This window comes from Anomaloglossus baeobatrachus, chromosome 7 (assembly GCF_048569485.1).
Source record: "Anomaloglossus baeobatrachus isolate aAnoBae1 chromosome 7, aAnoBae1.hap1, whole genome shotgun sequence".
Lineage (NCBI taxonomy): Eukaryota > Metazoa > Chordata > Amphibia > Anura > Aromobatidae > Anomaloglossus > Anomaloglossus baeobatrachus.
In genome coordinates, this window is record NC_134359.1 from 73,815,466 (window position 1) to 73,829,187 (window position 13,722).

Genomic DNA, 13,722 nt, shown 5'->3' on the forward strand with positions numbered 1-13,722 from the left:
AGTGGCAGCTGAAAACATTGATTTTTCCCTCTCGCTGCCGCCGCTGCTGATAGTCCCGTCCTCCACATCATCTCCCCTGTGCGTGCACGCTGGGGACAGTGGTACTTCGGGGAACACGTGGAGGATGGGACTATCAGCGGCGGCGGCAGCGAGAGGGAAAAATCAATGTTTTCAGCTGATAGTCCCGTCCTCCACATCATCTCCCCTGGGGACAGCGGTACTTCGGGGAACACGTGGAGGACTGGACGGGACCACTTGCCTGACCTCACTTCCTGACAAATCACCTGCGTTTTTGCTAGCAAAAACGCAGGTAAAAGGCAGGTAAAATGCACCACTTTTGATTAGCATGCATTTTTCCTGCGTTTTTGATGCCCTCATTGATTTCAATGGGTGACAAATGTTGACAAAAACGCAGGAAGAATGAACATGCTGCATTTTATTTGTCACAAACGTTTGACAAAAAAAACGCTGACAAATAAACTGCAATGTGCGCATGACAAATCTGACTTCTCATAGGCTTTGCTGGGAAGTCAGATGTCAGAAAGTTCTGCTGACAAAACTGCAGCCAAAAAAGCAGGAAAAAAAGCAGCGTGCGCATGTTGCCTTACGCTGAAAATGACGAGCGTATTGGTGACAGGAAACAGAAGTTTGGGTCGGTTACGACTTTAAAACAAAGGAAAACTTCTCCCTCATTTCTGTGTATTTTCATTTTTCCAGAAACTGTAAATGTCACTTGTTTTCATATGGGTTTGGTCACTCGGTGCCCTGTGTTCCCTGCAGCATTAGATAAGCATACATTTCCTTTTTAATATGCCACCAAAAAAAAAAAAAGTTAAACTTCTTGTCACAGACTTAAAAATAGATGTACAAAAAAGAGAAAATATTCAGGGCGATTAAAACAAAAAAACATTAGGAAGGTGTAATGTCTTAGTTCTTGGGGTTGTTGGGGTTTTTTTTTTTTTTTTCTTGTGGAATTGTCATTCCTAGTAATTCTCAAAACTAAAGTTTGCTTTGAGCAAAAGGACCCTTTGTTTTGTGCTTCCAGACCTTAGATGAAATAGACTGATATTTCTGTAAATGAGGATTCATTGTGATTAGGGCTTGTTTAGAGTTTTCAATATTTTATACTTTTACACTGAACCGGACAATAAAAATGTTGCACCTTTTTATTCTTCTACACTCTACAGGCACAATGTTTCCTTGCAAATTTCAGGCTCAGTTAATGGAGAATCTGTCAGTGAGCTGTCACTATATATAAAAATTAGTATGATTTATTGACCGGCAGATGCTTATCTGACTGGTCTGATTGTAAATTGGAACAGGGGAGAAGTTGGGCCAGAGTCACACTTGTGAGTGACTCGCATCACCTGGCACGGCCGCACTCTCTCCTGACAGGAGCGTCTCAGCTGCATGGAAATACATGCAGCCGACCTGCTCCTGTCAGTGTGTGGCGGTGCCAGGTGATGCCGATTCAAGACTTGCACAAGTCACTCTTAAGCTATGTGCGCACGTTGCGTAAATTCATGCAGTTACGCTGCGCTTTGCAGCGCAGCGTAACTGCATGCGTCCTGCGTCCCGCGTCCCCTGCACAGTCTATGGAGATTGTGCAGGGGCCGTGCGCACGTGGCGTCTCAGAGCGCAGCGCTTCGGCTACTGCCGAAGCGCTGCGCAAAAAGAAGTGACATGTCACTTCTTTCCTGCGCTTTGCCGGCAGCTCCTGCTCTGTCTATGGCAGGAGCTGCAGGCAGAGCGCATGGAATCGGCGCTCACTACGGACATTTCTGCAGCGATCTAAAGCGCACGTGTGATCTTCAGATCGCTGCAGAAATTTCTGCAGGCTAGTACGCAACGTGCGCACATAGCCTTAAGTGTGACTCCGGCCTTACAAAGTTTCTCAACTTTCTTTCTGAGCTGCTCTTTGGGAGTTTGATGGGATCATAAAACAGCTGTCAGAATAGCTTGCTGATGGATTCTCAGTTTACTCCTTTTAAAGCAAGCCATATGCAGGGAATTTAAAAAAATAAATAAATGCCAAACAATACAACATTTTTAATGATATCCAGATGAAAAATTTAGCCTTAAATGTTTACCTTTACATACACCATGGCCTGTGCACCTGCTGTGGTAATCTAAGGCATGGGTGGGCAATTTAATTTTCCAGAGTCCACAGAAGACCATGACTGGTGTACTGTAGTGGGCAAAACAAAGAGGCTGAAATTAATTCTGATCTATAATTATAACATATTGTCTGCACAATAGTAATGTAATGTAATAGATGCTGACAGCCCCCTATATACAGTGAGCCCTCATACAGCCCCCCTATATATATAGTGAGCCCTCATACAGCCCCCCCTATATACAGTGAGCCCTCATACAGCCTCCTACGTACATGCAAACCTCTCATACACCTAAAAACAAAAATCAGCACATACACGCCTGCTCCCGTTCTCCCGGCGCTCTGCTCCAGCCTCAGGTGCACGGACGCTCTGCACAGCACACATGATCGCGCCTGCGTTGCCTCAGTCTGGTGGATGACCGCATCTGCTTTGGTTGCTAAAGACCCTTTTATGAAATGTTTTAGCAAGGTTGTCCTCCTGTGCTTTGTGTGGCATCTTGTAGCACCAACCTCCGTGGGTTTGGGATTTCACCCTACCTCCCAAATCCTACTTTCTGGAAGATTTCAGGAGGATTTGATGGCTCTTATCTTTGCTCCGTTCAGAATCTGTAACCTTTTCCTTCCAGAAGAGTTGTGCGCTATGCAGAGTGGGCACATTCCGGTGATTTGGTGATTTTAAAAATACTGCTAAGTTACACCTTTTTAAGGGCTGTGTCCACCGTTGCAAGCAGTGATTATTGTATTAATCCTGGGCATCTCTATTGAGTGCTAAAAAGTTGGTGACAAAGTCCCCTTAAGAGACCTGATCAAGGCGGTGACTGCTGCACTTTTTATTGTGGGATTTTTCTTTAGTTTTGCAGTTGAGGGGGGCATATGAGGCTCATATATTATTATATTATAATATTTTATATCTAGGCTCATAGCGGTTTTACTATTTTAAAACTTTTTATCATTTGAGAATTTTCCATCTGCTGGATCTTTTTCTGATTTGAGTATTTATAGAAAAATCGCTCCGCTGATCTTGTGAGGAAAGCCTCACATTTCCAGGTGAACACTGCTATCTTGTGGCTGTGATGTGGAAACTTGCTTTCTCTTTTATTTTGCTTGAGTGAACATTGAATCAGGTTTTTACATAACTTGAGCCGCCTTCACTTTTTTTTTTTTTTTCTTCCCCCTCCTTTTGAAAGCATATATTGTCAGTAGTGACTGCTGTATGGTTGCTCATCCCGTCAGACTGTAGTTTGTCTTTTTGTTTTTTTTTTTTTTTGTTAATTATAACTGGACCTCACCTGCCTCTTAAAGTTTGTAGTAAGTGACACAAGAGAGGTATATTTCTTTGGCCATTTCCTGCCACCAGAAATGCTAATCTGAGTGCTAAGTGCTTCAATAGCTTAATGGCTTGGAAAGTGTCTGCCTACGTTGGTGCATGGCACTGCTGCATTCTTATTTTATTTTTTTAATGCATTTCTTGTAGTCACAGCAGCTTGCATCTGTTAACATTCCTTCATTGTATTGGCAGGAGAAACAAACCAAATCAGCACTGAATTAATTTTTTTTTTTTTTTTAAACGCTGGAATTGAATCTCCCTATTCCTGTGCAGAGCACAACTGTTGGCGCGGGTTTAGCACAACTGTTGGCGCGGGTTTAGCACAACTGTTGGCGCGGGTTTAGCACAACTGTTGGCGCGGGTTTAGCACAACTGTTGGCGCGGGTTTAGCACATAAGCTAAACCGCAAGGGCTAATCATATAGGCATTTTATATGAGCCTCATAGTCCGGGACTGGGGACCCGTAGTCCATCTGGGCATTGTGCTCCATATGAAACCTGAACACGTGAAGTCCGCCTCAGGCACTTGGAGTTCAGCCTAGTGCTTTGGGCTATGCTACTTTTTGCCATTTAAAAAAATAAAATCCCAGAACCCCTTATGGGAAGTGAATTAAGTTATATGGGACAAGATCCTAATTCCAAATGTATTACCGTATTTTTCGGACTATAAGACGCACCTGACCATAAGACGCACCCTGGTTTTAGAGGAGGAAAATAGGAAAATAAAATTTTAACCAAAAAATATGGTCATGACACAGTTATGGGGCGAGGATCTGCTGCTGACACTGTTATGGGGGTAATGTCCCCAAATTCTCTACTAAAGTACCCCATTCTGATAAGGATCCTCCTGCCTTGTATATGATCCTGCTCATATACCCCCCATCCTGCTAATATACCCCCCATCCATCCTGCTCATGATATACCCCCATCCATCCTGCTCATGAAATGCCCCCATCCATCCTGCTCATGAAATGCCCCCATCCATCCGGCTCATGAAATGCCCCCATCCATCCGGCTCATGAAATGCCCCCATCCATCCTGCTCATGAAATGCCCCCATCCATCCTGCTCATGAAATGCCCCCATCCATCCTGCTCATGAAATGCCCCCATCCATCCTGCTCATGATATACCCCCATCCATCCTGCTCATGAAATGCCCCCATCCATCCTGCTCATGAAATGCCCCCATCCATCCTGCTCATGATATGCCCCCATCCATCCTGCTCATGATATGCCCCCATCCATCCTGCTCATGATATGCCCCCATCCATCCTGCTCATGAAATGCCCCCATCCATCCTGCTCATGAAATGCCCCCATCCATCCTGCTCATGATATGCCCCCATCCATCCTGCTCATGATATGCCCCCATCCATCCTGCTCATGATATGCCCCCATCCATCCTGCTCATGATATGCCCCCATCCATCCTGCTCATGATATGCCCCCATCCATTCTGCTCATGATATGCCCCCATCCTGGTAAATGGCGTGTATCCTGTGGCACAGGAAAAAAAAAATAAACGTTTATACTTACCCTTCCTCACTCCCTGAAGCACCGATCTCTGTCTCAGCTGCAGCGCCGCTGTGTGGAGCCGTCACCGTTGTCTGCAGCATCGCGTCTTCCTGTCTGTGCCGGCGGTAAGCTGATCGATTCTGGTGGATACTAGCGGCGCGCACAGCGATGACGTCATCGCGGTGCGCGCCGCTAGTGTCCAGATCAGCTGACCGCCGGCACAGACAGGAAGACGCAATGCTGCAGGGGGGCGGCTCCACACACGGTGACGGGTGAGTACACTGATTCACTGCACCCCGCGCTGATAATGATGCACGGGGGGCAGTGAATACAGCCGCACATGATCACTCCAGGCTGTAGTTCCCAGGGGTGATCACGGCCGGCTGCTAATTATGCACGCATCCCCCCCCCCCCGCCCATCACCCCGCCCACCTGTCAGCGCCGGTTTCGCTGAGAGATGATAGGCGGGAGGATGGGCGTGCATATGTAATAAGCGGGCCCACGTGGTCACGGCAGGCTGCTGCAGCCTGCTCGTGCCGCCGATGACCCGCTGCACCGCGGCACCCTCATTCCCCGCAGCCTTATAGTCAGACCATAAGACGCACCCCCCACTTTCCCCCAACATTTGGGGGGAAAAAAGTGTGTCTTATGGTCCGAAAAATACGGTAGTTTGTGGTCAGCAAGCACTACCATGCTCATGCACTCAGTACTCGAAACGAGCACTGTCACTCAGATGGGCTTGACTCGTGTACCAAGTATAATGGAAGTCAATGGGGAAAGCTACCATTTTTCACTGAAGATCTTCTAAAACAAAATACTCTAATTCCTCACTGACTTCCATTATACTCAGTACATGAGTTGAGCCCAGTCGCTCCCCATGAGTGTCTACCAGGGCTGTGGAGTTGGAGTCAGAGTGGGAGCTCATTTTGGTGGAGTCGGTATAAAATGCACAGACTCTGACTCCTAAAATATATAATAAATTGGGTACAGTAGTTGAATGCAGAATGTGCTGAATATTTTTTCATAGGAATTTGGGAAAGTTATGAATGTCCTATAAATGGCTGTTCTATTCCTGATCTAAGGCTACATTCTCACACAGCGTTTTTGCTGCGGTTTTTGATACGTTTGTCAGCTGCAAAAGCAGATCAGCTTTTTAAAAAACTGCATCACCTGAGAGGTTTTTGAGCTCATAAATAATGCTTTCAATAGCAAAAGCAGATTAGAAAAAGGCCACAAACTGCTCATTCTTTGTGAGGATCCTCACAAAACTCTGTCTGAATGTCCTATCTTGAAACCCATTGCCTTTGCTGGATGCCAGAGTCACTGCATTTCACTGAATTATTTTGCCATCAATGTTCGATTTTGTTTGTAACAAGAAAGAGATTGTTAGCAAGACACTGGCAGTAAAAGATACTAAAGCTCATCACACCGGCCAGTTTCTCCATGCCTTAGTGGAAACAGTTCTGCAAGATTAGGAACGCAAAAAAGAGCAGGTTCTTGCCATTGTAATGGACAATGCTTCAAACATAAGTACAATTAACTGATGAATGAGAATAATGAACAACAGCTAGAAGAAAATTTAGGATTCAGTAATGTGTGAGATGGAGCCACAGTGCTGTTCATGTAACTGAGGAACAAACAGATATTACTACAGAACAGCAAAATACTTTAGGATTAGATGATTTTGTTGAAGCTGCTTCAAAACACTTTCATATTAATCACATGCGCTGTGTTGTGCACACGCTGCAGCTGGCAATAAGAGTCTGCAAGAGGGACCCCGGTTTCACACATCCAGAACTTCGCCGGTTTGGCGGATGCGGCGCACTCCAGTACAGTGGATACAGTACAGTGGCAGCGCGACAAACGCCGGTCACATGCTGTCATGTGACCGGAGCATGTGACCCGTAAGTTGCGGCACTGCCATTGTACTGTATCGTACTGTACTGGCGTGCGCCGCATCTGCCAAACCGGCGAAAAGCCGGATGTGTGAAACTGGGCAGACATGCTGAAAATCTAATTGGAAAAGTGAGGAAGTTGGTTATTGCCGCCAGAACCCCTAAAATTGATTCCATCTTGAAGAGACGTGCTAGGAAAGGGGCAATTGTTGATCAAGCCACTCTGTGAGGCAGCACTTATTTAATGACTGAGTGATTGCTTGAACTAAAATCGTTTCTTATAGATATGGTGAACCCTCAAGTAATATTAAATGAAGGTCAATGGACACAGGTGGCTAAATTGAAGGAATTGCTTAATCTCCCATTTACCGTGACTAAAAAATTACAAGCTGAGGATTTAACTCCTGGCATTTTCATAAGGGAGTGGAAGAACTTGCTATTTTGCCTGTCCCAAAGAGGAGGTTTAATCGCAGATGGCATTTCTGCTTCAATGAAACAGAGAGACACAGCTATTGGAAAATTAAAATTCTTCTGGCACCAGTTTATGTGGACCCAAGTCATCGTATACTGCTTGATGATCAACAGCTTACTAAAGGAAAAGAAGCTTTGAGTGAGGTAGCAGTTAGGATGAGCAGCTACAGGACTGCCAGGCGGAAAAGGACTTGGGTCCTGACAGTGCTACTGCTGCCATATCTTCATCCTCATCAGATGAGGAGTTTAACTTTGACAAGTATTTGGATGACATGGAGCAGCAGTGTTGCTGCAAGGAAAAAGGTTTCACTCCGTCTCCTATAGCAAGAAGATTGACCAGATTTCAGTAACATTTTTCACTTGCTCTCAAAGAAATAGAAAAATTCAACCGTTCATCAAAACTGACTGTGCATGAGGCAATTCCTTTATACCCGGAAATTGTTAGAGATGTTGCCCATGTGGTTACGACTTTGCCTCCAACCCAAGTTACTGTAGAGAGGTTGTTCTCTAGCCTTAAAATTATTAGCTCAGATTTGAGGTCATCTGCGAAGGAGGATCTGATGGGGGCAATTGTCTTATAACAAATTCATAATAAATAACATTTGTACAGTCTGTTTTTGTTGAACTGTTTTTTGCCACTTACATAGTGTATTACATAGTGTTATGTATCGCACTGTAATACACTATGTAATACCCAAGGTAATACGCAAAGAACAGTTTTCAACAAAAACATACTAAATAATATTTAGTATAATGCTTATATTTAAGTGAAAAATTTATAGTAGTACAATGTGAACATCAGACATTTAATCATTTGTATGATACAATAATCAAGATATTTGGATAGAACATAAAATATATTTATTGGATACAACTTTAGAACACAAACTAATAAATTGTAAATATGTAATGTGTATGTATGTATGTATGTATATATATATGTGTATATGTATACATACATACATACATACATACATATGTGTGTATGTGTGTATATGTGTATATATGTGTGTGTATATGTGTGTATATATATATATATATATATATATATATATATATATATATATATATATATATATATATATATATATATATATTATAATTATACAAACACACACATACATATTATATATATATATATGTGTGTGTATGTATATATATATATATTGTACAAACACACGTACGTATGTGTGTGTGTATATATATATATATATATATATATATATATATATATATATATATATATATATATATATATATATAATATTATACATTATACAATGTGTGTGTATGTGTATATATATATATATATACTGTATGTAGCTAAAAATCTGTAATGTGCGATGACTTAAATGCCGCACAAGACAGCTAGAACGCGCTTTCTGCCACAATGGATGTTTACCTCCCCGCTCCATTACGCCTGCCAAGCTATTGTAACCCTGTGTTTGCAGGACAGGAAGCCGCGAGTGATTCATATTTTTCAGTAACTGCTTTTTACAACGGGACTTCTTTTGTTTAAAGCGTGTCACAAGGGACTTCCTCTGTTCTCTGGAAAGTATTGTGCAGTGCCGGGTTGTTTTTTTAATATATTTATTTTATTCAAAAGTTATTGTCTCATGTGAGCTGCCCAAAGTCTTGATGCTTTATCCCGAGGAAGACCGGTTTTGCACAGCCTGTCACTTTTATCTTTGACAGTCGCATTTTCATTCCTCTTAAAATAGTCTAATGCTCCAGAACGTGTTTCCGTGTTAGCACAGTAACATCACTTCTGTGTTCCATTCTTTACAGTTGCAGAGCACAGAGGAGGAACCTCACCAAGTTCCACCCATATGTAATTTGGCGTTGGGAAAAATAGGCAAAGGTAAGTCACACTGTATATTTTATTTTTTTTTCTTCAATCTTGACTGAGTTTATTTTCCTTGATCGTGGAGCATAGGATGTTATTGACAATTAGTGACCTTGTGAATACCGGTTCCCTTTAATGTGCCATTTGAGGTTTCTGACCTCTTGATATATTGTCTGATTTGATTTCCTTAAGGCCTAAGACACACTGCATGAAAATCTGTGCGAGTGGAGTGCGATAAAACATCGCATTCCACTCTGACCAATATTAGCCTATGTGCTAGCACCCATAGGGATTATTTTCTCAGCACTAATCAGACCGAGAACAGTCGCAGCATGCTGCAACTGTAATGCGATCCTGTTTTCTCTTGCACCCATTCACGTTTATGGGTGAGAGAAATATCGCACTGCACTCACTGCACACCGATGTACCGCGAGAATGGCGATGGCCGGCAACTGAGTGAGAGATCCCACCCCTCCTCAGAGCCGGCCTGCCCCCCCCCAACTGTGGTCCAATCGCATGATCGGACCTCAGTCGCAATGACACTGGCATGACACTCTGCTGCCGCCGTGCTGCCAGAGTGAGCCGAGTGTCATACAAGGATCTCAGCAGTCCCCTGTGTGGCCCTGGCCTAAGCAAAATGGGTAAATACTATTTAGATCTTGACCCACCGCCTGCTAAGAACTAGTGATGGATCACACTGCATAATCCTAAGGCTAAACTTGCATCACACAGGATACACCATCTCCACTGCCTCCTGCTTGTGATTAGTTTCTTCCGGTCAGTCACAAGCAGGAGTCACAAGCAGGAGGCAGGGGGTGCTGCTAAATCACTGCTGCTCTGCAAATTAGAGAGTGACTTCCTTATACATGTGAGCATGTACTGGCTAGGTAGTAAGACCTGATAGCATCTGTAATGCTGGCAGTAATGAAAGGTTTAAAATGTGCCTGCAACAGGTTTTCTGTCATACACTCTGGCTATTGGGTGGCCATCATAACTGAGCTGTAACCAGCAGTTTAGAGTTTTTTTTATTTTTCAGTAGTCACATGGACCTAGAGGTATGTGGCCATAACTTTTCAGTAACTGTCAGTTTTCTGCCAACCTTTTTATCCTCTTAACAGTGTGTTTTTGGAATAGGGAGAAGGGGAGGAAGCAGATTCCAGATGCCAAAACCTCATTCAGTTATGAATGTATACAAAATGATCGGCAACAGTCATGGTGATATGTCTATTTTGCAGGCTATAGTCTTTGTATAGCCGCACTCTGCAATCTCAATCAAACCAATAGACATTGAATAAAGCAGTTTTCACTGATGCACAATTTAAGGGTATTTGTCAGGACACCAACCCAGAACACCTCCGGAAGTCCCATCCTGATCAAACGATAACAATCCAGAGTAGAAAAAATGGCTCCAGCCCCAGAGAAAAGTGGGTAAAAACTCTCATGTTTTAATTTGTAAAAACAGAAACCAAAACATCGGGAGAGAGAGGAACCGGCGGGCGACGCGTTTCTAATGCAACTGCGTTCTTAAAGAATGGGAAGGCTTTGAGAAAGAACGCAGTTGTGTTGGACACTTGTCGCCCCTCGCTGGTTCCTCTATCCCTCCCCCCCCCATGCTTTGGTATCTATTTTATACAAATTAAAGAACATGACAGTTTTTTAACTCTTTGTAGCTGGAATCCTTTTTTCTTCACTGATGCACACCACTGCTCCAAACTCCTATGGTATTTGATTATCTGAGTCACAGCAGTGGGACCCCCAGCGATCATATATTTTATCAACGGTCCTGTGGTTAGAGCATGGTGACACCGATCAATTGGTTATCCCACACCCATCAATGGATTATCCCTGCTCCTCTAATTTTTGCATTGGGAGGTGAGCGAGACTGGTGATGAGGTAGCCATCCCCAGACCACGCAGGCACTGCTCTCTTTTGCCAAGGAGACTCAATGTGTGGATGTGGCTTCGGGCGGGGTACATGACACTTGCTGCTTTGCGCCGGTGTCAATCACCCCTGCAGCCAGTCATGGCTAGTGAGACATGTAACACCAGAGTTCACTTCGCCAAACAGTATTATTTACTCTTACTCTTCATACAGACACAGACCTGGCCTTCCTTTCTCTCTGTGGGGTATTATTCTTCGTTCTGTCCCCTGCTATCTCAGCCGTTGGCCAAAATATTCCAGGGTCTGTGCCTCCTTCCCTCTCATACCAGACACCTTGGTCCGTTTCTAAGCCTGCCTGGGGTGAGCCGTAGGCTCCGGACCTCCAGAGGTTACCTCAGAGTTCCCTGGCGGTTGATGGCACTGAGGCCATGTCCTCTCACTTTTGAACCCACTTCTAAACTCCTGAAGCTCCCTCACTCATGTGCGTGATCAGTAGATGTGACCCTACCAGCCCGGTCATCTTCCCCAGAGTGGAAGTGGACATAGCAGTACTAACCCTTTTTAGCAATTTCCCTGTGACTCACTACAGAAGAGTTTCACTCTGTTTAGAAACGGGCACAGGGAGAGACCTGTAGAGACAATCTGGCAGTGTATATACAAGCCATTATGGCACGATGTAGAAGAAACGCCAACAATGCTACAAAATATATAAAAAGATACATTATATTCTAATCAAATGCCTAGTTTGTTCAAAATAAATCTAAAACTGTAAGCAGTTTTTATATATATATATATATATATATATATATATATATATATATATATATATATATATATATATATATATATATATATATATATATATATATATATATATATATATATATATATATATATATATATATATATATAATATAATTTTTTTTTTTAACGGAAAAGCTGATACAATCTACATGAATGTACATGACAGATCATCCTCATTTTATTTCTGGATGATGATGCTGAGGTTTCAATTGAAATTAATGTCAGCAGGTTTTTGCTATGTAAGCTGAGGACAGCATGCTGTAGAGGTTAAAAAAACAAAACGCAACTATGCCTCTTATCTGTATGTGTCTGCTATTGTTTACGTAAACTAATGGCTTTATTACACTGTGATTTAACCTTGCAGGACTAGAAACTCGCATGCAAACCAGTCAAACATGCCCCCTGCTGTGATTGACACCTCAGTCCATGCACAATCTCTACTGAGAGCCTGATGTGGGCTGGACATCTCCTTGGGCTCAGCTACATGCTTAAAACTTAATTCTTTTATGTCAGAACGGCTGCACCCAGTAATCTAAGTGACACACCGTTGGATTCAGAATCTGCTTGCCTACATTATGTTGCTGTCAGATGAGGTAGCAAAAACCTGCTGGCAGATTCCCTTTTAAATTATGAAGACTGTCTGCGTTCAATACAGTGTTGATTGACAAGAAACCTAATTTATCATTTCAGATAATCTACTGAGGACGGCTAGCCAGCACTCTGATAGCAGCGGGTTTGCTGAAGACACAACCGGGGACTCTCTATTGACAAATTCTCTTCCGGTAATGCACAGAACTTTCCCTACTCCTTGTGTGTGTGTGTGTGTGTGTGTGTGTGTGTGTGTGTGTGTGTATATATATTTATATATATATTTATATATATATATTATATATCTATCTATATATCGTTTTCAATCCATATTTGTGGTCCGATTCACAAAGACCAGCATTGTTCACTCCGGTCTTGATGAGAAAATGTGCTGGAGTCAGACGCTCCTCATTCATGAACAGATGCGCATTAGTCTTCATGAATCAGGAGCATAAGACGAGGGGTGTGCCCCTCACCTCGCTACAAATCATACTCCAGTCCTTTCTGGAGTAGGATTTGTGATGTAGCAAATGCTGCCGCTGTGCTTCATGATTTTAACGAGCGGTAGCCACAATAGCCCTGTCCTGCCCCAGCCCCTCCCACTTGGTGGGATATGAACTCAGAACCCCAGCTCCGACAAAGGACAAAATCAGCAAGGAGTCTGTATGTTCTCCCCGTGTTTGTGGGTTTCCTCTGGCTTCTTTCCACACTCAAGACATAAGATTGAGCCCCGATGGGGACAGGGATCATGGCTGTAAAGCGCTGAGCAATTAATATTGCTATATAAGTGAGTACATTTTAAAAAAGACTAACTCCATGTCCCTAAATTTTACCAAACCCTTCAGTTGAACAAAAATTGTGTCTGTGTGGTGGTGACGGAGGGATGTAGACCTTTTTCTATTTACTGCTACTTTTGTAGTGGTTCAGGAAATCTATATGTCCATTAACCGCAATAGACATAATTCCACATATATTGTAGTATTGAAGCATCAAGAGTTGTATGAAGGGAGGGGGGTGTGATATAATGTATAGCAATTAGTGTTTCCTGTGTTATCGGCTGTATGCTGGGGTCACATGCCTGTGCTGCTAATGTCCTTTTTCAGAAGCATTTTCAACAGGTTCATTAAAGGGAATCTGTCAGCAGGTTTTTGCTATGTAAGCTGAAGACCGCATGCTGCATGGGTTAAAACATAGAATTCAGGGCTGCCTGTCTTGTTAAGGCCTGATCTGTTTGTTTGCTGATCTGATGTTTGTTTGCTATCTCGCTACTCTGACTACAATG

The 13,722-nt window shown here is 43.0% G+C and overlaps 1 protein-coding gene across 2 annotated transcripts in view; it reads left to right on the forward strand.

Moving 5' to 3' along the window:
- ITPRID2 (ITPR interacting domain containing 2) overlaps nt 1-13,722 on the forward strand; it is a 125,451-nt gene that overhangs the window by 69,248 nt on the left and 42,481 nt on the right. For both annotated transcript variants that reach the window (XM_075317411.1, XM_075317412.1), the window contains 2 exons: nt 9,110-9,182; nt 12,543-12,634. In XM_075317411.1, coding sequence (XP_075173526.1) covers nt 9,110-9,182; nt 12,543-12,634 — 165 coding nt within the window. The remainder of the gene's footprint in view (nt 1-9,109; nt 9,183-12,542; nt 12,635-13,722) is intronic.